The 25,265-nt window shown below is 51.2% G+C and overlaps 2 protein-coding genes across 7 annotated transcripts in view; one reads left to right on the top strand and one right to left on the bottom strand.

Moving 5' to 3' along the window:
* CYTH3 (cytohesin 3) overlaps positions 1 to 9,724 on the top strand; it is a 63,938-nt gene extending 54,214 nt beyond the window's left edge. For all 5 annotated transcript variants that reach the window (XM_074313938.1, XM_074313939.1, XM_074313940.1 and 2 more), the window contains 5 exons: positions 90 to 201; positions 5,546 to 5,622; positions 5,717 to 5,788; positions 5,874 to 6,028; positions 6,725 to 9,724. In XM_074313938.1, the coding sequence (XP_074170039.1) occupies positions 90 to 201; positions 5,546 to 5,622; positions 5,717 to 5,788; positions 5,874 to 6,028; positions 6,725 to 6,797 (489 nt within the window). In that variant the 3' untranslated portion in view covers positions 6,798 to 9,724. The remainder of the gene's footprint in view (positions 1 to 89; positions 202 to 5,545; positions 5,623 to 5,716; positions 5,789 to 5,873; positions 6,029 to 6,724) is intronic.
* A 197-nt stretch (positions 9,725 to 9,921) lies between these two features.
* USP42 (ubiquitin specific peptidase 42) overlaps positions 9,922 to 25,265 on the bottom strand; it is a 45,203-nt gene continuing 29,859 nt past the window's right edge. For both annotated transcript variants that reach the window (XM_074313929.1, XM_074313928.1), the window contains 11 exons: positions 24,483 to 24,565; positions 23,368 to 23,479; positions 22,406 to 22,546; positions 22,119 to 22,219; positions 21,064 to 21,217; positions 18,936 to 19,652; positions 18,730 to 18,824; positions 15,430 to 16,923; positions 14,080 to 14,381; positions 12,006 to 12,049; positions 9,922 to 10,948 (listed from right to left, as the gene is read on the bottom strand). In XM_074313929.1, coding sequence (XP_074170030.1) covers positions 12,042 to 12,049; positions 14,080 to 14,381; positions 15,430 to 16,923; positions 18,730 to 18,824; positions 18,936 to 19,652; positions 21,064 to 21,217; positions 22,119 to 22,219; positions 22,406 to 22,546; positions 23,368 to 23,479; positions 24,483 to 24,565 — 3,207 coding nt within the window. In that variant the 3' untranslated portion in view covers positions 9,922 to 10,948; positions 12,006 to 12,041. The remainder of the gene's footprint in view (positions 10,949 to 12,005; positions 12,050 to 14,079; positions 14,382 to 15,429; positions 16,924 to 18,729; positions 18,825 to 18,935; positions 19,653 to 21,063; positions 21,218 to 22,118; positions 22,220 to 22,405; positions 22,547 to 23,367; positions 23,480 to 24,482; positions 24,566 to 25,265) is intronic.

Below are 25,265 nucleotides of genomic sequence, written 5' to 3'. Positions count from 1 at the left end.
GGGCGCTGACGCCGCCCTCAGCCTCAGGGGAGCTGGGAGGACGCTCGCCCCCCCTCGGTGTCCCTGAGCTGCTGCCGTTGTCCTCGCAGAATTTGTACGAAAGCATTAAGAATGAGCCGTTCAAGATCCCGGAGGACGACGGCAATGACTTGACACACACGTTCTTCAACCCTGACCGCGAGGGCTGGCTCCTGAAGCTGGGTGAGTGGCGCCGGCGGGCGGGACTGCACTCCAGGCCCCCAGCCCCACAGAGGCTCCCGCCGAGTGCCCTCAGTTCCTGTAGCCAAGGCCCCTGACCGAGGCAGAAATGTTAGGAAAGAGGCCGTTAGGAAAGGCCTCTCTCGGTAGCGGGCCACATGTCCCAGATTCGACGGCCGCTTCATTGAATCACACCCTGTCTGCCGTAGGCCGTCCTGGCAGTGTCCATGGCAGAGAGTACTGCCCAGGCTGCACGAACGTCCCAGAAAAGCATCAGTGTCCAGATAGACCCCAGGCAGCTCTGTGTACGAGAAGCAGGTGCCTTTGCCTCGAGAACCTGCGTGTCTCTCGTGCTTTGGTGTGGCTGATTTTTGATGAGTGGTTTAAATGTGCCTTCTTGTTGTTTTCCTTCTGCCTGTGGCTCCCACCTTTCTGTTCTGTGACGGGCTGCCCCTGCTTGTTCTGCGTTAGGAGGTACGTACCCGGTGCCCCAGCTGCTCATTCCTCTCTCGGTCTCTGTCCCTGTTCATGTGTGTCAGGCTCTGATGTGTGGCCGCCATTCATCTGACCCGTGTGGCTTTGGACCGGCTGGGTTAGCTTCCTGTGGGGGGCAGCAAATGTGACAGCCACACTCAGGCTGGGCAGGAGCGTCTGAGTGCCAGCCTTTCTGCGCCCAGACCAGAAGCGCATGGGCATGCCGTGTGGGAACGAGCCTGCCCCCGTCTGGGCTGGAGCAGCAGTAGGAGGGCTGACGACAGCTCCATTCCCGCTCATCACCAGCCGCCCCTCAGACTAACCAAGCAGCGCATGTTTCACCCATGGAGAGTCCAGAATGCTTTCAAGTCTTCCTAACCATTGACAAAGAAATAGAAGAGCTTTATCTTTCCTGGGCAATTTTAGAAGTTGCTAGGGCTTTTTTGACTGAGGGTGAAGGGTTGGGGTTTCTTCCTTTCTGTGACATTAGTGCCTGTGAGCTGTGACAGCCATGTGTCATCCACGCACTCTGAGAATGGATTGTAAGAGCCAAGGCTGACGAGAATTCTGATGGTTGTGTTTCCAATCCAGGGAGGATAAGACACGGGTGTAGTGACTGTGTGGTAGGCGGGTGCATGACACAGGCCCACTCTTCTGATTTGGGGTCTTGCTCTGGCTTTTCTCTGGCTATGTTGAGGTCTGGGAGAGTTCTGGATCTTTGCCTAAAGACCCAGCACCATAGCCTCGCACTTGAATGCCTGCGTGACCTTTGAGATGCACCAGACGTTTAGATGCCATCAAACCTGCGGTCCTGGGCGAGGGCAGGAGGAAGAATGCTTCCAGAACAGCAGCACTTGGGCCCTTCCATTCCTGCATTGCCAGCGCAGGCCTGCCTGCTAGCTAGTGTGACCTAGTGCCAGCAGGGATGTGGCTGCCGCTAAAGATGACAAAATGAGAAGGAAAGGCTCAACTGGGCTTTTTTCCAACCCGTTTTTGGGTTGAGCAGATAAGTGGCCATGCACTCCTAGGAGCTGCAGAGCTGGGCGCTGAGCGGGGGCCCGGGGGGTAGCAGAGCTGGGCGCTGAGCAGGGGCCGAGGGGTAGCTGAGCTGGGCGCTGAGCGGGGGCCCGGGGTAGAGCAGAGCTGGGCGCTGAGCGGGGGCCCGGGGTAGAGCAGAGCTGGGCGCTGAGCGGGGGCCCGGGGTAGAGCAGAGCTGGGCGCTGAGCGGGGGCCCGGGGTAGAGCAGAGCTGGGCGCTGAGCGGGGGCCCGGGGTAGAGCAGAGCCGGGCGCTGAGCGGGGGCCCGGGGTAGAGCAGAGCCGGGCGCTGAGCGGGGGCCCGGGGTAGAGCAGAGCCGGGCGCTGAGCTGGGGCCCAAAGGGTAGCCAGGAGGCCTGGAGTCTGCTCCTTCTGTGCTCCCTTGGCCACGCACACATGTCCATGTGAAGGGAAGTCGTGTCCCTGGTGTTCTTGTTAGAAACCACAAAGCTAGTGATGGTGGCACTGTTCAAACCTCAAGCCCACTGGCCAGGTGACAGCCGGGAGCTGCCACCCCCTAGAGTCCCAGCAGCCTGTGTCCACTCTCTTCTCAGAGCTGTTACTGTCCAGAGAGCAGATTTCCCAGTGGCTGGCAGGCTGGTCTCTCCAGAGCCCCTGCCCTGCCTGGCAGCATCAGCCAAAGCCCGGAGGCACGTCTGCCCACAGGCCTTCTCCCGACCGTTTTGACATTGGCCTGGCCACTAGCGACCGCTGGTGGGTGTGGGTCTCTGAGGGCCGAGGCAGCGGTCCACGTGCTGGAAGCCACTGCTGCAGACGCGTCAGGCTGGCTCGGGTGCGTTCCTGCACGACTCGGCGCCCCCACCCAGCATGCGTGGCCTGGACACAGGCTTTTCCAGAGGCACATGAGACAGGTGTAGGGACAGTGTGTGCTTCATGCACACGCTCATGTAGGAACGGAGGTTGCAGTGTGACCTTGTCTCTCGTCCTAACTTAGTCTTGAGAGCAGGTGGCCTTCCGCAGGCCGGATGCTTTGCTAGCGCCTAGGTACGTCGGAGTGGGTATAATGCTCGGCAGGTAAACAAACACCTGCAGTGACTGAGTTTTGAGAACGAGTCATTTGTGTTAAAGAACAGAAGTGTGGGTCAGAGTTGACCTGTCGTTCAGAAAAAAGTACATGTAGCAAGTGTGTGTAGCATGTGCTGTGCGTGTGTGTGTGTGGGGGTGTGCGTGCGCATGTGCCTGGTAACAGCCTGAAAAGAGTGAGACATTTACAGAGAAAGTGGAGAAGCTGAGCTCCTTGCTGCAGGCATGAGGGGTGGTGCCTGTGCATGTGTCCGTGTCCTGAAACTCAGCGAGAAACGTGCGTGAGCAGAGCCTCTGGTCTCCCTGCAGCAAGACCTGCTGTGGCTCCGAGACCAACGGTGTGACCCGACCCCTGCGGTACCTGCCTGTGTAGCTGAAAGTGCGCCTGGGGCTGGGCTGGGCTTAGGGGCGGCTCGGATGACGCATGTCAGTCTAGCTGCCCGCAGCCGCCGGCTCCCTTTGACCAGGGGTGGGGCTCCCTGCAGTCACACCACTGAACTTGGGAGCAGGGGGGCAGCAGCCTAGGCACAGCGCTGAGAGGCCTTCCTGGCAAACCCGTTTCCGTGGCAGCTGGTGACACAGGGTTGGTGACAGGCATGGGGCGTGGGTGTGAGCAGAACACACGGCCGCCTAACAATCCAGGAATGAGCACAGAGAAGGGCAGGCACTGGACAGATGGACAACGCAGGGGCTCCCGGGAATCGGCTCTGAGATGTGCTGTGGGCTCAGCTGAAGGACGGTGCCAGGAGGGACACTGAGGCTGAAGCCAGCTTGGCGGCTGGGAGCAAAGGCCAGGGCCCGGTGAGGGGAGCCAGGAGGCCCTGGGCCAGGCCGTCTGCAGGGTTTGGGTCCTCGGCTGAGCGCTGAGAGAGTGGGCTTCGGGCGGTGAGAGCGGTCAGTGTATTTTTTCAAAAGGTGCCTCTGGCTGCTGTTTGGAGGACAGTGGTGGGACGGGCACAGCGGCAGGAGGTGGCAGCCTGGCCCTGGGCCAGTGTAGCTGGATAAAGGCCTTCTGTGCCTGGAGAGAGTCAGCCTTGTCCCCTGTCACTGGAGGACTTTGGGTCCCTGCCTCTGCCAGCTCAGAGCTGCCTCGAGGGCTTCCTGGGACCCCTGTGTGAACTTGGACAGCAGAGGTGGAGGAATGAAGTGAGAGCTGAGACCCAGGTTGCTAGTGTGGGGGTGGCTTCTTCTTGAGCTGGGGCTTAAAGGGGGTGAAGCAGAGGCTGTGGCGAGTGGGGAGCAGAGGATCCCGGGGACGCTGAGCGCACCTTGATGAGGCTCCGCGCAGGGGCTTGGGGAGCAAGAGCCCAGCCTGGGGTCAGAGACGTGGGGGGAGGGGATTGGGCGCTAGGCTAAGAAAGGCTTAAGCAAAGGCCCTGGGGCACAAAGGTATGAGCTGGGGTCGGGCTTGGGGTCTGAGGGCAGTGGAGGGCACAGCAGAAATCTCGGAGAGGCAGGTGGCCAGATCCTTTGGACAGGGACCGGAAGCGGGGAGGGGAGTGGGGTGGGAATGTGTCAGGAAGAAGGGGAGACACAGCCAGACCGTCCTTCATGGCCTGGCTGAGCCTCCCTCGCCAGTGCCTCGCATGCCTGGACTCTCAGAAGGACAGGTGTCTGATCTGTGATGCAGGCGTGAGAGGTCCCTGGGCGGTCTCCAAAGGGCCTGTCCAGTGGCACCAAATTCCAGCAGTCAGGGTTCCTTCCCACTCCGAAGCCGGGCGTTTCCCCTGCCCGGACCTCTGCAAACATCAGAGGCTGGGGAGCCCTCGTGCCTCAGTCCTGGGATGACCTGGGAGTTGGCAAGTGTCCCCCTATGTTGCCCGTGACCCGCATGGCCTTTCCTTCCCTCATCCCGTCTCCACACCTCCATACAGGGCTGGCGTATGGGGTCCGCAGCCCCAGTGGTCACCTGTTTACATGTATGTTGTAGAGAAAGGTGGGCCAGCTCACCCCTCAGTGTCACCATTGTCACCTAGGAAGCAATGGGGCAGGAAGAGCCACTTGCTACCTTGTGTCCATGTATCGCTTCAGTCGATTATGATGTGCATTTTTCCATTTTAATTTTGTTTTTTAAGCTTTGTCAGAAGCAGGGGCTATAATTTGAAGCCAGTTTGTCTCTGCTGAATATTTAAGGGTAGAAAAGATTTTCTCTTCTGTAGTAGAAGTAGACGTAGGTGAGGTGTGTGCATGTGTGTGTGTGTGCGCGCACGCGCTTACATGTGTGTCCCAGATCTTGTTAAGAGATTAGTTCAATCTAATAATTCCCCGGGCCAGAGTAAGTGATTCTGATGGGTCCCAGACCGCCCCCCCCCCCCCCCAGTCCTCGGTAATGTGATCAGGGCCCTGACGTAACAGGATTAGTCCTGGACAGACGGGAAGCAGCACTGACTTCATCCTGTGGTCATTTCCATGTGGGGAAATTAAGCCCATTCATCACGCCTGACTTCCGGGAGGCAGATTTGGAGAGCGATTGAGTTGTCGAGGTGCCCCAGGTGGCCATGGAGAGGTTGGGGTGCATGCAGGGCCCTCGCAGAGCACTGCGCCATGTGCCCACTTGTCGCCAGGTGGGCAAGCCCTGAATGGCCCAGTTCACATGGCTTGGCGGACTCAGCTAAGTGTTGGGCAGACTGTCGAGAATTTTCACAAGGAAGGAACCTTAAAACCAAGCTTGGCTCCCGGTGGCATTTCTGAAAAGATAACACAGTAATGTGTGTAGGCCCGAGGACCCTGCCCTTTTGGGCCCGGGCTCCCTGCCAGCCCCGGCTGTGGCTCACGGGGCCCCTCTGCTTTCAGGGGGGCGAGTGAAGACGTGGAAGCGGCGCTGGTTCATCCTGACCGACAACTGCCTCTACTACTTCGAGTACACGACCGTAAGTGAGGCGTGGGTCGCCTGGTCCCTGTCCGCCTCCGAGGGCCCGCCCATCAGTGACCCACGTGAGGCTGGCTGTGTGCTCTCTCTCGCAGGACAAGGAGCCCAGGGGTATTATCCCACTGGAGAACCTGAGCATCAGGGAGGTGGAGGACCCACGGAAACCCGTAAGCTCCCTCTGGCCCTCCCCGCTGGTGGCCCCGGCATGAGAACCTCCTGGCCCTCGGTGACCGCCCCTCTCTGTCCCCCCAGAACTGTTTCGAGCTTTATAACCCGAGCCACAAAGGGCAGGTCATCAAAGCCTGTAAGACGGAGGCTGACGGCCGGGTGGTGGAGGGGAACCACGTGGTGTATCGCATCTCGGCGCCCAGCCCCGAGGAGAAGGAGGAGTGGATGAAGTCCATCAGGTGCGCCGGCCGGGGCGGGGCCGGGGGCGGCTGGTAACGACCTCAGGCCTCTCCTACGACTGCACGACCCCCTCCAGCAGTAACTGGCAGGAGACTTTACAAGATGCAGGTTTATTACTTAAAAGACCTGGAAATACACCGTGAGCTCGGGGGCGGTGGGGAGAGTGAGAGCGCACCTGCCACTGGGGGCTGCATTTACTGGGGTTGAGGGTGGAGGCCTCGGGTTTTAGGGGCTCGCTCTTTATTGGTGGGTTTGAAACTCTTACAAGAGCGGTAGGTTAAAGTGCAGGAAGAGGAAACAAGTAGCCCAAATGGTCAGCTATCAAAATCGACTGAACTCTCTCACACCCAGAGCCACAGTGGGATGCGGCCACACTGTGTGTCTGGTGGGCATTTATTTGAGACGGCTGTCCCTGGAGCAGAGGCCTCGCCAGTCAAAGCGGAAGTCACGCTTTACAAAAAGGAGGAATAAATGTCAGGGCCCACAGTACCCCCTGCTCAGAGCCTCAGGCTCCAGGTCCGTTTCCTCCGGATGGTGCAGCCGCAGAGCCCGCATGTGCGCGCCCGCCCTGTGTGCAGGAACTGGCCCCGTCTCATCGGGAGGGCAGGGCCTGCCTCTGGCGGCTCAGAGGCCCAGTCAGTTCTTTGGTTGCAGCACCTTCCCACCTAACCGAGGTGTTTCCTTTTCTTCCCCAGAGCGAGCATCAGTAGGGATCCTTTCTATGATATGCTAGCCACAAGGAAAAGGAGGATTGCCAATAAAAAATAGAGGTTTCCTGGCCTGGACAGTAAAAGTGAAAACCAAAACCCCACAGCAGAAAGTGACCGGGAGGCCTCCCTGTGACACCCTGGACCCCGACGGCCTTTACCGGAAGGCATCAGGAGACAGTGCTTCTGTGCAGAGCTTGTGACCGCTCCAGAGTGGCCTCGAGGGCCCTGCCGGCTTCTCTCCAGCCTTTGTGCGTCGTGTCCAGTGAGCGACACCAAGTGTCCCCCTCCTGCTGACCTTCCTGGCCCACAGCACAGACGTCCACACATCCTCTCTGCAGTTCTGTGCAGCCGGTGCGCCTGGGAGTTCAGCTGCGACAGCCCGTGCCGCAGGCTCGGCACTCGAGGTCTGTCCCCGGGAACCTCGCGTGTTCCCGTCGTGCCACACATGCTCACTCGTGGGGTGTTCACTGTTCTAGAAGCCGCTGTTTTATAGCAAAACAGGAAAGGAAAAGCTACCACTTTTTTATTCAGATTTTTTTTCCTCAGATATGTAGGATTATAGCTTTTATATGCCTTTTTATATTCTGAAATTATAATGGAAGATACTTTCTACCAGTAGTATTTTTAGAATGGCAGCTACAAATTCAACTCCTGGACACGCGTGTGTACTGTGCACTGGAATTACACACATGCCTGCAGCGGCCCCGGGCGGCTGTGGAGCAGGGATCCGCCTGCGGGCATCGGCCGAGGTCTGTTCCGAGTGTTGCTGCTCTGTGATGCCCTCATCTGTCCGTACAGGGAGGTGGCCAGGTGGCCGGGTCCCCTAGGACGTCTCAACTCAGACGGCTGGTCCCACAGATGCTTTCTAAAAAGGCAAATCCTTAAAATTTAAATTACGGTTTTGGGGCATTTATCCAGTACCTGCTGAACCCCGGCAGACAGTCCATATGCCGAACCATATGGACCCGCTAACATTCAACTGTTGTGACCCCACAAGCAGCAGTTCCATAGGGTTCAACTGAGCACATGGTCGGACCCGCCTTTGACCACCGTCTTCACTATTTAAACCTTTTGGCAGAATGCGTGCCAAGATTACTGACCCGCTAATAATTTGACCAGATTTCTTCATATCATGAGTTGGCATGTAAGTCATTAGAAATCATCTTATCCCATGTTTTCAGAGGTTTACTCTCCCGTTAAGAAGAGGGAAAGAGCAAGCTGTGGGGAGACGGTGGCACTGAGATTCTGTGACTGGGTCACAGTCCGAACCTGCACTGCTGGGTGACAGGAGCTTCCAGGCATCTAGCTGCCGGTGACCGAACAGCAGCCGCAGGTCCTTGGCAGCGCATTTGCTGAGGGGGTGACGCGGCAGAGGGCGCACGAGTGCGCAGGGTGGAGGCTGTGGGCTGTGACAGGACGCCCCTGGTTCCTCAGAACAGGGCTGGGGACCGACGCTGCTCTTTATTGGGAGCTTCAGCTCCATCACCAGGACCAGCGTGCCCACGTGGGGCCCGCCCCCATCCACATAGCACATCCTGAATTTGTCCCCGTTAGAAGTCACTACTCCGGTGTAAAACCAAGTTCAAGAAAGAAAACCTCAGGCTGTGTGCACTTAACGTGGAGCCTCAAGCAGCAGAATTAACCGTTCCTGTGAGTTGCCTTGATGCTGAGACCGGATGGCTGTGGGACCTTAGCCTCGGTGTGGCAGACCTTGACGTAGCTTTAAGTCACTAGACTGCAAAGGGGTCTGAGCCCGTGACTCTCCGACACATCAAACTGACTTTTTTGGTTTATTCCCCAAGCTCTTAGGCTCTGTTACTGTCCTGATACCTCAAATCCGACACTTCAGTGTTTGAGGAAGGCAAGTCAGCATTGTTGAAATGCCTGACTGATATATATGCAACTCTGGCCTCCGTCTTCCGGAAAACAGACCTGCGGGACCACCTGACCAAACACTGCTGAAGACGTCTCGGCAGCGCGGCCCCTTGGGCTGGCCCCACACCCAGGACTGCCTGCAGCGCCGGCTCCATCAGTGTTTCATGTGTGGACATTCTCTGTCCTTTGACCCAGGTAGGACCCTGTGGATACAGGGCTTTGTCTCTTGGGTTTGGGAGAAGTGAGCGTAAGGAAACACCTGCTAAGAAATGGTTCTTTGTCCGTCTGTGAAGGAGCTTCCCTCGGTGGCCATTTCCCCAGGAGCGATGAAGGAGGCCGTGGTGCTTAGAACCTCCTACCTTGCCATCAGTGTTATGTGTCCTGTGGCAGTATTCACATCCCGGCATTTCGCTGGCACCCCACTACGCCCTCAGGCCGGGCTGGGCGGGGCTTTGCCTGAACCTCAGGGTGACCGCCTTCATCTTCCTTCCTGCTCCCATGTCTGTGCTCAGGGCTGAATGACCATCCCAACTCTGGCCAAAGACATGCTTTCCTCCCAAGACCAAGGGCAGGAGGCGGTGAGGGGCCCTGGATGGGACGAGGTAGCCTCCACAGCCCCACCGGCTTTGCTTAGCAGGTGAGGCTAGTTGGACGACCCTGAACCCAGACAAGAGAGCGTCTTCAGGAAACTTTTGAGCAGTTTCATGTGGTACCAAACTGGGTCCAAATAGCTTCTATTTATAGGCAAAGCAGCATTTAATGCTTCACATAAAGCAATGCATATTTTTAAAGTTAAAATGCATATATCTACATAGATGTGCTTTGCTGACAAGTCAGGTCTGGTGTAGACCAGAAAACACGTGGTTTCTCTTATTTTTTCTTAGAAAACATTTCTATTTACAGTAAATATAGTTAATGTGTAAATAATGTACATACATATTGATTTCTGGAGTGTTTATTCAATGTATATACTCCCACAACTTGCATGAAGAAATACCTGTATCGATATTTTGTTGTAAAGTGAATAGTTAGTAAAATTGGAAGGTGTATGGCTGTCAAATTGCAAATACTGTGTTCACTAAATAAAAATTAAATGCACTGTTAAAACCACCTTGTGTGAGACTTAGTTCTTTAACCACCCTCTCCCCCATCTCCCTCACCTGTCCTGGGGTCTGCATCTCCAGGCCCCACCCAGCACCGGAGCTTTTTGAAGGGTTTAAGAAAGAGAAGGCAAAGTGAAGCCAACAAGAAGTCAACGAGAAGTGTCTGTAAGCAAATGGGGCAAACAGCAGTAAAAAATAAGACGCAAAGTGTTTAATTTGCTGCCATTTATATACTATATAAATTTTACATGCTGTATATTTACAGTGGGGCAAGTGCTTTTTTTAATCTTTAAAAAAACAAAGATCAAACTTTAGACATCTCTGAACAACACAAACTGTATAAAGCATACAGATTATTCAGATACAAACTGTATTAAATACAGTTTTCCCCACTCCATCTCCTGATGCAGGACCAGTGAAGAATTATAAGTGTATCACAGTTTGATAGCATATCCATATTAAAAATAAAATCACAGTATGATTTTGTCTGTAACTAGAAACTTTAAGGGACCAAGCTGACAACTCAGACTCCAATATCATAGTCAAGACAAGAGACACTGTATAAAAAAAGTGTTATGTAATAAAAAAACATACTGTAGGCTTTACAAATAATGTTTGGATTATACATTCATAATGTAAATACTCATCATAACTGGTAAATTGATTGGAATAGTTCCACAAAGTTCAAAAACAGAACTTGTCTATAAAATACACCTTCAAATCTTGAATACAACTAAAATATGAAGCAAATTAGTTTCTAGTATCAGACATTACAGAAAACAGATTGCTCTCAAAAGTCTAGTTGAGAGCTTGTGAATCTTTAAATAAGTCTTTAAATTAAATACACATACTGTCAGTTGTTTGTACTTCTAAAATTCCATGGTTTCCCGGTCGGTCTTGCCTTGCCCCGGATGTCTACCTTGGAGGAGCATTACATGGAATACTAGTGATCAACCTGAGTCTGATTAAGCAGCATTTGAGATGTTCTAGTCCAGGGCGTTATTTTCAAGGTGATTTATATACACGGTATTTTACAATGGTCAGCAGTTGTAGAAAGTGTTCATCCATTTGGAATAAGTAATTAAGAAAAGGTAAAAACTAAAAAAACGTTCTCCATGGTAAAATCTGTACAGTATTTACTAAGGAAGCACCACGCAGATTTGAACAAAGTTATTTCCTATATTTATAATTTAAGCTGGGTTGGGGATGGCTTCTGTTGGACATGTTGAATCTGAAAGACAAGAGGCAGGAAGTTGGAACAAAGGGCCCAGTGAGTCCCCGGCAGGGCCTCCCCTTTTCCTAGCACCAATAACTTACTCAAGGGCTCCCTTTTAGCGGGTTCCCCAGGTCTGCAGGGAAGCTCTTCAAACACTGCCCGCCTTTCTAAATGCAGTGAAGGAACCGGTGGTTCTAGACAGAGGTGCAGAGGCAACCGGAGGCGGCGGGCAGCTCAGCAAAGAGGCGCCCTCTGCTGGGTGTGGGCCGCACCCACCGAACCCCAATTGCCGCTAATCCCTCTCAGTCCTTAAATTCCCTTTTCACCAGGGAAGAATTTAATTCCTTAATTAGGCTTAGGTCTTTCCCTTGCGAACAAACTGATAAAGCATGTTAATTAACTGCAAATTCATCTTCTGTAGACAATTTACTTTGAAATTCATTTTAAATCCGCCTTGCTGACTAGAAGTTACACATTTAGACAAAACTCCTTTACCTCAGCTAAAGCAGGGCGTACAACATGGCCACCCCAGGGCCACCAGAAACAGTTCAGTAGTTACTTGGCACCCTCAAGGGTCTGGTCTGCCACCATACACCCAAACCTCGTCTGAGATGGGGTGGCTGGTTGCACACCTCTGATTCCTGGGTGCCCCAGCCCCAGTGTTCCCGAAGCACAGCGTGGGCCTGGGGGGTGGGGTGTATGAAGAAATGGAGACGCTGGGGCTCCTCTCAGGCCGGTAGTAGGTCGGGCGGAGGGAACTGGAGCCTCGATCTCTTCAAATGTTTACCAAGCAACTGGATGCTGATGCTTTAAATGCCCTCGTTTTCTTATAATGCGGGGACGAAAAGGAACGGAGTCCCTGAGTTTGTTGACACCAGGGTCCCCTAGCCAGGACTGAGGAGGGAGTCCACGCACAGCACCAGTGCATGGCCCGGAGGTCAGAAGGGTCTGCAGCCCTTGCTGGAGAGCCTCCCGCAGCTGCCCCAGTGCCCAGGGCCCCAAACTCCATCATGCATGTCCCCAGCGAGCCTCTACAAACCATTAGGAGATAACAGATGCGAGAGCAGCTTACCGTAACTAGTGAATTCTTTGTTCTGAGGCCAAGTTTTCAATCACCTAGAAAGCAAAGGTGAAGAGACAGTTTAATGGTGGTGGCACAAACTGTTCAGGGCCTGCGCTGTGTGTGCGCGGATTACTCAGAACCAGCTCTCAGTAGTTGTACGTTTTTGCGTGAAATCAATCCTCTGTGAGCGTTTTACTGAAAATGATGTGACGACCGCGGGTCGCTGATGCCAGTGGAAAGATGCAGTGACAGCCATGCCTGTGGGAACAGTGCACTCAACCCACCAAACGGACCAGCCTTTAACAGCAGGAGAGAACAGATCGCAGGCCGAAGGAAGGGAAGAGTTTAATGGAGCCAGAGAACGAGTCTGAAAGAGCGAACGAGGTCCTAGGAGAGAGGACACATGGCAGACAAAGGTGTCCGTCCTCGGCCAGCTGACAGGGATGCGTGGCATGGAAGGTCAAGTGACTGGCCCTTCTTGGGGAGGACAAGAGGGGACAGGAGCCCAGGCTCCTCAGTCTGCTCAGTGGCAGCACTGGCCACACACCAGTCTTTGGGTTCACCTGGAGCGGGGCTAGGAACACGGGGCCACCACGCAACACAAGCCTGACTGCAGCCCTTGGAGACACATATCAGAGCTACCAAATGCCAGCTCCTGAGGTTTGGACTCAACCTATTTTCCCTCCAAAGCCATGGCTGTGCGCAGGCCGCCACCCCCACCATGGGCAGCCTCTGGCTGTGGTCCTTATGAGACACCTGGAGCCAGAAGGGGAAGATGCTGGCAGCAGTGGAGAAGCCCCTGGGCCTCCACGCAGTACACACAGCCCTGCTCGCTACTTCATCCCAAGCACAAGCAGCGGGGAGGAGGGACTCGGTCGTCACCAGGCCTGTCCCCCAGTCGCGGACATGTTCCTGGGAAACCAATCTGAAACCATATACTAATTTCTTTAAAAAATATAGAGCAAATACCACTTGAGTTCACTTTCTTGCTGCCACATGCCGCCAGTGTTCCCACAGCACGTCACACACACTGTTCTGATGGAACACTCCATCCCTCGCGGCCTCTAGATCTTTCCTAGCCCACACTGGGGGGCCCATCTGTCCCTCCCTCAGTCAATAATCCCACGCTGACTGGGCCACGGGAGGGCCTGGGCCTGCCCCCAACCCACAGCAGCTCCACCGAGTCCAGGACACAGTTGAGAACCAAAAGGCCACTGGCCAACCAAATGACGTTTTCCATAAAGGACCATGAAGCTGGGCTGTGCTCCACTACAAATCTAGACCCTGAAATTTCAATTGCACATAATTTTCATGTGAAATGAGATCTTCCCCTCTGGACTTTCCAACCACTTGAAAATGTTCAAGCCATTCTTAACGGGCCTGCCACAGGGAGACAGGCAGGTGGCTCGGTTCACAGCCGGTGTGCCAAGCCCTGCTCCTGTGCAACCGCTTCTGCTACACCCAGCTCAGCACTGCCCTCGAGGGTGGGAGACCCTGAAGCCAATCAGACCAGGGCAGGGAACTGCTTTACGTGCAATCAGAGCAGAAAGGGCTACGCCATTGCCGAGGAAGACAGCTGAGCGCAGCAGATGAGCACCCAGGACCCAGCAGCCCCGAGTGAGCCAAAGCCTCACAACAGCCGTCTCCAAGGCCTCGCTCTGCCAGAGGCCAGCGACTGCTGTCTCTAATGACCCAAGCTGCCAAACTCTGACTCTTCAGTGACACTCAGAATGCCAGAGCTTGAAGGATGCCAGAGAGAAAGAGTACACAGCAAAAATGTTTCTATCAAAAACGGTTTAAAAGCAGAAGTCTGGTCCTTCACAAGGCTCAGTACCCAGAGCCCTAAGTCCCAGAGGTCCCGTCAGGCCCAGTGTCCTGTAACTTAGGCTTCTGGTAACAGCTAAGGGGTCACATCGCACACGCCTACCACACATGATGCCGCTGTGCCCGGGAGCCCGGGCCAGAGGGCCTCCTGCCCCCACACACACCCTTTTGTGACCTTTGAGGTTTTCTTCCTGTGTTCACCTTTCCCAAAAAGACCAGTTTCTAGAATATATTCTGAATTCCAAGTAGCTCCTCTTACCCTGGCCACACTCAGACAGATGACACCTGTCGTCCCTGCTTTCCATCCTTAAATGTTTTGTTTTTTCACGGAAAGGTCCAAAACCTTCCAGAGGCAGGCCATCAGTGAGGGGAAAACCACCACCACTTGTCCGGAAATGGTCAACAGTCTCGGAGCTGGCGGCCTTCGCTAAGTGTTGTTCAGAGTCTTTCCCAAAGTCCTCGGATTTCCTTGAGTGTCTCTTCTTTTTCTTCTTCTTTTTTTTGTGTCTGTGGAGGTCGGCATCCGAGTACGCGACGGAAAGATCTGAGTCCTGCTGGTGCCTGCGGAAGAACAAGCCAGAACTCAAACCACCAGAACCAAAGCCACCTCCTCACACAGACCTGTGCTCGGCCGCTGTGCCCACTGCCTCGGCCGCTCACTGTGCAAACAGGTGACTTCTTAGCTAATTCAAAAGGCACTTGTTTTCACTGTAATAATTTTTTAAAGTCCAGGGTCATAAATTCACCAGTTTGAACCCCATCCCACCACTGCCGTTAGCTTTGCTAAGGTGTTTGGCCAAAATACCAGAGAAAGGATTTTGTGAACTTCTCCTAAAACTAGTGGCTGAGGAAAAAACTGTTTTGCCACAAGGTGACTCAGGCAATGGGAGGTGTTTCCCTTTCCCTCGAGTAACCACTATTTACCAGTGATTTTTGGTAATCTTTCCCCAAGGTTGTGATTCTCGGAGATGACATATGTATACAGTATAAAATGTACAGGAATTCTACTGGTGCCATCCATCCTATCACGGTTAAGTTCATTTTCAAGACAATCGCTGACTAATTTAGTTTTTTAAAAATACAAAAATGAAATTCCTAACTAGATTTCAAATTGAGAAATGGAGACAGAAAAACAGAGAAAGATGAAGGCAACAAATGACACATCTCAGGTCCACACTCAGGGCAGGCAGTCAGGCCTCCCATTTTCTGCTCACCTGTAGTCATCGAGTTTGAAGGAAATACTGACAGACAGGACAACATGAGTGTATCTGACCATTAACATCAACGCCCCCACGTTTTCAGTCACAGGGCGCCGCACACTCTGGGGATGTGAGGCAGGATCATAATGGCAAAAGGCAGCATCATTTTGAAAAATGAGGTCTGCAGGCTTTTTGTTAGGATGCTGTTGAAATGAGCTACAGCTTAAGAGCAGAGCTAGATTTTAGAATTCTGGAAAAACAGTGAAATCGCCAACCTCCCTGAGATGAGAAATACAAATTAAACCAATAAACATGACCCACTTGAACCCTCCACTTGGTACCGATCTGGGTTCCGAGAAAACGAAGCCGAGGGGCTGCTGAGCGCCTCCCACCGCAGCCCACACCCTCACCTGGAGTCTCGCTCTCGGTGTTTGTCCTTGGATTTCTTTTTCTTCTTTGCTTTTTTGTGCTTCTTCACCTTGGGCTCTTCCATAGGACCTCTCTGTAAGCTTCTCCAGGCTTTCTTTTCTACGAAACTGTCACGTTCCGCACTATCGTACCTCCGCTTTCGTGACTTGGCATTTTCGTGATCATGAAACCGATCAGAGAGGTGACAAGTGTCTTCAGCTACTAGTGCAATCTTCTCGTGGGAGTACTTGTCAGGGTAGGGAGGCAGGGCCTGCGGGGGGCCTGCTCGGGGGCTGCCGAAACGGTGCCGCTCCTTCTCCTTAGCGAGCAGCTCAGCGCCCCGTCTGCTTTTATAGCAGTCCTTGAACGGCCAGCCGCCGTACTGGGCCGCCTTGTCGTAGCCCCGGTCGCCGTGGAAAGGCTTCCAGTCCCGCACCTCCCTGGCCGTGTATGGCGCGTACCTGTCGTGGAAGTGCCTGGACTGGTCCCACCTCAGTTTTCCTGGGTAGCACTTCTCCCGGCCCCAGGAGCGCTCGCTGTCTGAGTGGTGGTAGCGGCTCCAGTCCTGGTGGGACCCGCCGCGGTGTCGGGCGTGGTGGTGGCTGTACCTGGCGGGGGCGCGGTGCTGGCTGGGGCTGAGCCTCTCGCTGTGGCAGGGCTGGTACTGGGCCCCGTTGCAGTGCTCCGGCCGGTGGCGGTCGTGCGGGGCCCGCTCGCGCTCGCGCGTGTAGGAGTGCCGCCGCCGGTGACAGTGGTCCTCCGTCCGGCTCCTGCTGTCCCTCGCGCGTTCCCCGCTGGACGAGCGTTCTCTCCGGTTGCGGTAATGGCCTCGGTCAACTTTTCTGAGGCTGCTGATTTTTTCCATGACCGGAGAGCGATCCTGGGCTTGCAGCCCAGCCTTGTTTTCTTCACATCGCGCAGCAGGACTCTGTTCGGGGCCCCCCACGGAATGACTTTCTGCGGCCGTGTCCAGCTGAGGACGATGTGGCTCATCCGCAGAGGTCCCCATGCTGTTAGGCGGGTCCTCTGAGGCCGTGCACTTGTCTCGGCTGCTGTGAACCGAGGGACCCTGCTCACCGTCACCCGCGGGACATGACGAGGGACTCAGACTCAACCTCCCCGTGGCCTCCACCGCAGCCGAGTCCTGGGGACTCTCTATTAACATCCCTTTCATTTCTTGGGGTACTCTGCTCTGATCGCTTGTTAAATTCCCAGGGTCACATGGCGTAGACAGTTGATCATCCCCGATGGTAATCTGGTTGGCGTCACAAAGATGGTTGATACCCGGCAAAGCCTCATCAGGTTCTGCCGAAACGTTTTCAGAGACTTCTTCTTTGGTAGATTTCATGCAGTGGTCCAAAGGCGGCACAGCCTTCTTCAATTTGCTGCTAAGACTTGGGACTGTCTCCATTTTCTCTGGGGAACCAGGAGTGGGGCTGCCAGGCTCCAGTCTTGCCTTCTCGTCCTCTGCAGGGCTTTCCTCTGTTCCAGGTGCACTGTGGCCCGACCAAACAAACAAACAAACAAACAAACAAACAAGTTAATCGTTCACTTGACTGCTTTACGGGTGTTTGTCCTGTGTTCACAGTGACAAACACTTCAAAACACTCATTCACTGTTTTATGCCTTTAATGTATCTGCTTGAAACCCAATGGGGGGCTTGTCATTTTTGGAAACTTCCAATTTTCTCTTCCCCCCGTTAAATAAAAATATAAAATTCTATGTCAAGCTCATCTCCTATCCCATTTTTCAGCAATAACAATTCTGCGGTTCTAGGCTCCATTTTCAGATATACTTCTAATTCTTCTTAATAAGTAAGTCTGAACCCTCAAACAAGTGAAAGGGTGAGTGGAGGGCCCTGCTTTTCTACCTCCAAACAGCCAATGGCTCCTGGAATTACTTATAATACGTGAGGAATCACTGAAGTTTAAAAAAGCATTCCGTAGTAAATGAACTCTGCCCTTGATTGCTATAGAGTTTTCAATGTATTCTTGACGTGAATGAAAGCTGCCAGGAAACAGTGGCCCCTACTTTTTAGTGGGGAAATATCTGGGAGAGAGAACACCCATGAACCAAGACGCACACGTTATCTGGAATGTGACGTGAGACTCTGAAGTGAGCATACAACACACAGGATCATAACACAGGTGTGGTTTTGTTTATATACCTACTTGTAATAATTCTCATGCACATTGTTTGAGGACAAATGAACCTACACTAGGACAGAAACAAAAAGTCATCATGCGAGTGACAGCATGTTTAAGCCCTTCCATCTCTCAGGTAACTGAGTGGGAAGGCATCGTCTGGGCCTACACAATGGACTCCATTCCCTTTTCATAGTTAAGCCTTCCTAACAGTGCTTCCAGGTAAGGGCACACCACCTGCCGGGCCATTCTGAAATGTGGGGTGCATTTCTGGGTTGTCACAAGGATGGGGGTGCACCACTAGCTCTAGTGGGCAGTCCCATATGAGTAAGTGTCCTGTACCCCAAGTGCCGACTTTCAGGTGGGTGAAACCCCGGTGATGATGTGGTGACATTATTGGCAGTTTTCATGGCCACCAGCATTTCTAGGAACACAACTACTGTGTACATGTAGAGATGGTCAGAACTTCACCCAAAGTTGTCCACCATGAGACCAAACCATACCTGCTGGTGGACGTGTGCGTGGTCCCAAGCTCCCGACAACGGCCACATTCTCAGCACACCTGTGCACACCTGCCAGCACCTGTGGCATCGCGGCCACTCACAGTGGTACCATCTCACCTTGTTCACACACTGAAATACCACTGCGCTGTGAACTCCTTTCCTTTTATTCCCGTTACATTACATTTAGGGCAATAGACTGATTGTTTAAAAATGAAACATGCAGGTAGACTGTCTTATCTATGTATTTAATTTCAGAATTCTAGAGGGGGCATAACAAAATATTTGCTACTCGATAGTCGAGGACCCCTACCCTATAACCTTGATAGGGCTTCATATATTTGTCACTAAAAGGATTAAGTGAGACAGCACGAGGTGTCAGATTTGGAAGTATGTTGATGACACCCTAACCCGAGGACGAGGTTATACAGGAGAAGGAAACGTGAGCTTGAGGACATTCAGTTTTCATGGACTGTCAGCGCCTCGCAGACTTTTCCTTTCCTTTGCTCAAAGGCAAATGAACAAAGTCTGAGCTGATTCACATCACTCTGGACTCAGATGGTTCCTTCTAAGCGTCCACAGACTTACATTAGTGACACACCACAGCCCGACTGTGATTTCCCACCAAGGAGTTTCATTTCCTAAGTTATTATGTTACCTTGTTTCTTCCGTGGAGCCTTTCACTTTGTTACCAAGTTTGAAGGTCTCTAAGATTTTGTCTTCTGGGAGAGGTGGCAAAGGAGCGGGCATCAACTACAAGGAAAAAAACGAAGATATTTCAACTCTAGTGGCCACTCCGTGCCTCCCGAAACCCAGATGAGAGGTGACAAAGCCTGCCTCACCCCCACCCTGACACTCGCTCACCTTTCCAGGTAGACCATTTGCCTTAGAAAAGGGGTTTTCTGAGTGTGGAGCAGGCTGGACTTGGCAACTGGCACCATCAAACGACACACCGTTTTCTTTCGGGTCACTATCTGTACTATTAGCACCATTTAGAGTAACAGGTTCTCGAAGCTCGTGCCGAGACGCCTCGTCGTCTTCAGCGTCCTGAGCAGAAGAGTGTGAGCTCTCGACCGTCCCTAGCCCATTCTCCCTGCCCAGGCCCTTTGCCTCCTCGTCAGACTCTTCAGATGACTCGGCACCATAGGGGACCAGGACACTTGGGTTCAGCTTGGACTTGCCGTTCATCACTGGCTTGGAACAGGACTCAGGTGGGGCCATGTGCTTTGTGACTTTACTGGAAACTGATGCCATAGGTGCACTCGAGGTAGACTGTATTGCAGAAGAATTGGTGATGGTAGAAGAGGGGACAGGCTTGTTAGGATTCTCCAAAGAACTGCTGTGAAGATTAGGCTGAGACTGACCTTGACGGACAGGTAACTTGTTGTGAATACTGATAGTGATTTTTTGTTTCTTGGGATGTTCTGGAATAACCGAGGACCTGTTCACTGACCAGTTTTGAACAGAAGTTGAAGCATTAACAGGACCAGCCCTGTTGACGTTGGAGTTCCCATTAGGACTCGACATAGAACTGCTCGGCGTTTCTTTCAATGGCCCGGTCCCGTTTAAGTGAGGTGGATTCTGGAGGTAAAAAGACCACAGCTGGTGAGAGCTCCAGAAAGAGACACAGAATCCATTCTGATTGTGGACCTTCCCATCTGGTTGGCTTTTTATAAATAACAAGTTTCACCTTAGAAACACCTCCTGTCTCATCCACTCCTGCCCACCAGTAACCTTCCACAGGTCATAGTTTTCTGGTAATTAATCAACAGAGACAACTACTTCAGCCAGAGAATAACCCCCAGACCAATTTTTCCTGCCCCAATGAGAGACAGGACAGGCCCCTGTGGGCATGGAGTCACGTCTATTCTCCTTGACTGGGTTTCTTGGGGGCCCAGCGCTGCACAGGCGGAAGCAAGTGCCGGCCAGCAGAGAACGAGGGCTGGCCAAGGGAGCTGCAGAGGGACGCGCTGCTTCGGGCACCACTCACTAGGCCACCCCCTCCCACCACGATGCCTGGGATCCTCCTCATGCAGTTATTTTGCTCGATTCCAACTACTGCTGCTACGCCCTAGAGGCTGCCAACTGGAGATCATGGGTGAAATCTGGTTCCTAGATGAATTTTGTGTGGCCTTCACAGTGTCTTCTTAAATATTTGAATTAGTTTCTATATTAATATGGGGCGGAGGGGGTCCTGAAAATTCAATAGCAGCTGCCCCTCCACACAGGGCACGTCTCTTCAGTTGGCCAGTGTCACTCTTACCAAGAGCCCAATTCAGTAGCCTACTGCCTACCCAGCTCCCAGAGGCATCTGATGTGACTCCTGCTATAATCCAGACACTGTCCAATGTCCACAAAAAACAGCACACAGCTAGACAAGCTGCTGGTTCAAAACAAATTCAACTGGAACTGAAAGGCTGTTAAAACACGACAGCACAGAGGACAGGGTTATTCTGACATGCGGACGGGCCACCCGCAGTCTCCGCAGGGGAGTCTAGCAAAAGTTAGGCCTCTGCTCCATGAGGACTTGGAGCTTCACTTGACCCAGGCGCCAGCCATGCTCCTCAGAGGCCATCTGGGAGGGTGGTCAAAACCAGCTGCACAGCGGACAGAAAACGCCAAACTCCTGAGAGGGCTAAACAGCCATGATGAAAGTGTTCTGTTTGTAACAGAGTCCCTTTCCTGGAGCCCAGCATTCCTCAGGGGTCCCCGGATATTTAATCCATTAAGTGAATGGGAGTCCAAAGTGGGAACTAAACTCTCTAGCATTTAAATACACGTATGACCAGCCTTTCTCCTTGATTATTATATTCATACTCTGAGATTTCTGTATGTATATTTGAAATATTTTACAATAAATGACTTGAATATACTTTTCTGACAAGAAATTCACTTGTATGTGAAGACATGGCAACTGCTACAATGTCAGCCTGAGGGTTTGAATGGCACAGTTAAATCACATCGGGGTTATGTTCTAGCGATGGCACGCTACCTTTATCATGTGAGAAGGAAGCTGTGGTCCGATGAAGCCCGACGTGGCCGGCTTGTTGTTGACAACGCGCTGACCAATCACAGGTCGGGGAGAAGACTGGCCGGGGCTGTGGGCGGAATGAGGAAGTTCACCTCCGTTTTTCACATCGTGGGACCTGGGGACAGAGTGACGTTGCCTAGAGTTACACAGGACATCCCCTTAGAAGAGATTCACTTCTAACCCTCAGGACAGCCGGATATGCTGCAGTGGACGGAGCAACACAGGCTCACCTTTAGGTGGAGGTGAACGGCAGGTGTGCAGGTGGGAGGCAACCAGAGTAACTGGGCAAATGGCAGTTTCAAACCGCGTTTCCTCCATATCCCGGGGGGGAATGCACACACGTGCCTTGTGCTCATCTTTTGTTATCGGTATATGTTATTACAGTCTTAATAGTTTGTTTTCCTTTCTTAAAATGTGTATACATTATTTTGGCACCCCCTGTATACTGAGCATTTTCTCAGATCACTACAAAAAGAAAACTTCATGAAAATCCCCTTTAACGGCTACATATTTCAACACATGGGTGCGCTACAACTGATACGCTCATTCGCTACTGCTGGAAATTGTACGATGCTAATTTTTAGCTATTACAAATGAACACTTTGGAGCACATATGAGACTTTGTCCAAGGCCACACATTTCCAGAAATGGAATGAGCCAGTCCAAGAATGCAGCAGCAACAGGAGAGAAACGAGCGGGGTGCGGGTGCTGGCCCAGAAAGGCAAGTGGCCGCCTGTGCTCTGGCTGAGAGGGGACCATGCCCTGAGGCCTCCGTGGCCACCAGTCCCGCCTGCCCTTGGCTATCACCTTCCCCGTCCTCCGCATGCGTTTCACTGGTCACCTGCCCGAGCTGGGAGCTGAGTCAAACTTGGAACCCGTCCTCAGAAGCTGCCTCCCTTACTCTCCCAGCACCAGCTGCTGTTTTAAAAACAACCCGACACTGAATTTAAATATGTTGATGAGATGAACAGAAATGATGTAACAGAAAATTTGAAAATTTGTTTTCCTGACAATACCTGATATAAAAGAGAACATATGCTTGTTGACTGAGTACCGATCTAATATCACTGGTAGATACGATGGAATCATTCATCTGATACCAGAGGCCATTGCTAGCCTGCAAAAGAGCCAACAAAAAAGATATTGGATACAATTAGGGAAACAGGAAACACCAATCAGGTGAAACATAAGAAAAATGGAAATTCTCATTTTAACTGTAAAAGTCCCATCTCTCCGCCCCCAAGAATGTCAGGTATCTTACAGTGTATTATAAACAGTTATTAGCAGAATCCACACAGCTTACTTTTATGTAGCAGAAGTAATGGCCAGCATGGCAATTAAAACCAGTGTGTACCAGCACTGCATACAAAACATAAATAATCGGTTCTCCATTTGGTTGAGACATGTATGGTCGAATATCAAGATACTCAGGATATTTCACATCCTAAACAGAAACAGAAACAGGAAGAAGGAGCTTCAGTTGTGAAGACACAGAGCATCGCATGTGTTCAGGTGTGCGGTGTGTGTGGGGGGGACAGGAGAGCCCTAGGAGGGGGTGCGGGATGCCACAGCCCAAGATGCTCCAGGACCTGACTTGTTGGACCACATGTCAGAGACACCACCTGGGACACACCTGAACCTGTGTATTTAGTGCAATCTGACTGTATTCTTTACTTTCTTTAAACAAATCAGGATCCCCATTAAGTGAATTCTTCAAATCCATCAAAGGAGACAATAGCTCTGGACTTCAGTCATCACTTATTTTTATTAATAATTCAGGAATGGATTGTTTATTTTTCTTACAGGCTGACTTCTAACCACTTTCAATCTTCAGAAAGTGGAAAGAAAATGGGGAAATTCAGTGTACTACCAATCAGAAAACAAAAGAACAAACAAGAAAACAAACTTGGATGAAAGAGTGACAAAATGTAGCAGGGACGATTTCTTTGGACTTCAAATGACACAAGTTTTCCCTGTAGACACATTATCTGCACTAACTATGAAGCTCAGATGCAGGTAACAGTTACCAGTTTCAGCATCATAAAGTCTAACTAGCTAAAAGACAGAAAAAATACACACTCATAAACACACATAACATACTACTAGCTCAATGCTTTGACAGTTTTTTTCAATACCAAGTGCTGGAAGAACTTAGAAAATCAGGTAACAAAACTGTTCAATTAGGTCATTTATAACCCTTAATAGCTATTGACACTTGGCTCTTGAAAGGCTCAATATCAAAGGTTATTAATAATATCTACATACCTTAGCAATTTTTCCTCCAGTAAAATTTGCAAAGCGTTTCAGAGAAAGTGTAAGAACATTGGAGGATCGGTGTATAGTGAACCTCTTTGAAGCTGGAACCATCTTTTTACACCTTGAAATAAACAGGAACAAAGGAGAAGATTAATAAGTGTTTCAGTCTTTCCCTTATTATTTCTCTGAAACATTCTAAATGAAGTTTCCAAAAGAACGATACTAGATGGGAAACACAACCCCTTTCAGCCAACAGTGAAAATACTAAAATTTAAAATACAAGAGGAAACTGCTACTTAGCACAAAAGAGAACAGGAAGCCAGGACCATTCTGAGATGCCCAGCCACACAGGTCACTGACATTTTTAAATTAGGTTAATACAAGTTTCTGTCAATTCAAATCCAACTGAAAAACTAATAGATTATCAGGCTGGTATAATCCTGTGAAAACAAAGCCCTGTCTAGATACAAAGGAAGAGAAGTAATGATCAGAAATGTCCCTGGAGTTTAAAACAAAGAGAAATCCCTATGGCTTGGACAGAAGACAGCCTTCCTCCCCACAAGATGAGTATTTGATAATGGTTACCTATCACCTCGTGTAAAATGAAAATCTACTTAAAACACTTGAAACAGGGCTTTCTTCACTCAGGCTCGCTTGACTTCATGGGGAAACATATTAATGAATAATCAAAATTAGAGATTCTAGCAGATAGTCTCTCAGATCCTGGGTAAGACCCATGGAGAGAAAGCGCCTTAACTCCTCTGGGAGACAGGGACTCCCCTCCACCCCACCTTTCACAGGAGGGTCCAGGAAAATGCACAGACTTGTCACCTCCAGCTGCACCTTCTGCGCAGGCAGCAGCACTACGGCTGCTCTCCTTCCATCCCTCCCAGAGGTGAGGCCCCACGTCTCCCCAGGGCACAGAGGTGCGCATCTCTACAGAGTGTAAACAGGCAGACACTGTGAGCTCTGGCTCTCGGAGGACAGAGACCCAGTGTCTCCCCAGGTGGTGTCGGCAGCTAAGCGGAATCTTGAGGGTTATTCAGACACACGGAGCTCCCCCCCCACCCCCGCAGCACTGGCACCGCCCGCCGGCACCATCACCATCGGGCACATCGGCGTACTTGCTGCACTTGTATGAGTTTTCTCCGTCCAGCTGCTCCGGCTTCACAAACTGCTCCAGCGCCTTGTTCACACTCTGAGCAGCCTGGGAAGAGAACAGCGGCAACCACATTACCACTCATGGCCACTTGTCAGAAAACAGCAGAAACAGGACTCAAAGGTGAATTTTTACGTAAAAAGAAAATCATCTTTTATTATGACATTAATTTTTAGATTGTATGCACCAAATTACCTCCCCTCCCATTAAAAAATGAAATTACAGTGAACAAAAATATGTAAAGAGGTTGCTCACTGAAGCATTATTTAAAATTGCATAAAACTGGAAACAAACCAAATACCAGCAAGGAACCAGGCATGTAAACTGGGGTACATCTACTCACTGGACCGCCACATAGCTGCCAAAGCACACACATAGGGAGGTCCCCAAACAGACGTAAGGTGAAATCCCATTCTTATAAATAGTAAATAATAGATTCTGGGATATTTCATAGCAAACTGTTAAAAAGAATTCATTCAGAGGGATGGGATCATATACATACACACACACACACACACATATATATATACGTATATACACACACACATATATACACATATCTATATATCTTTATTTATCTATCTATATATATATAAATATGAGAGTGCCAAAAAATGTATACATTTTAAGAAAGGAAAAAACTGTATTAAAATTGTAATACAATGAATGACATTAGCATTCATTTGATTAACGCCATCTTTTGAGCAAACGTCATACTACACATTGCTACGTAATTCAATTCACATTG

This window comes from Rhinolophus sinicus, linkage group LG10 (genome assembly GCF_036562045.2).
Source record: "Rhinolophus sinicus isolate RSC01 linkage group LG10, ASM3656204v1, whole genome shotgun sequence".
NCBI lineage: Eukaryota > Metazoa > Chordata > Mammalia > Chiroptera > Rhinolophidae > Rhinolophus > Rhinolophus sinicus.
The sequence above is the reverse complement of the archived record's forward strand: the minus strand, read 5'-3'. Positions and strand labels throughout refer to the sequence as shown.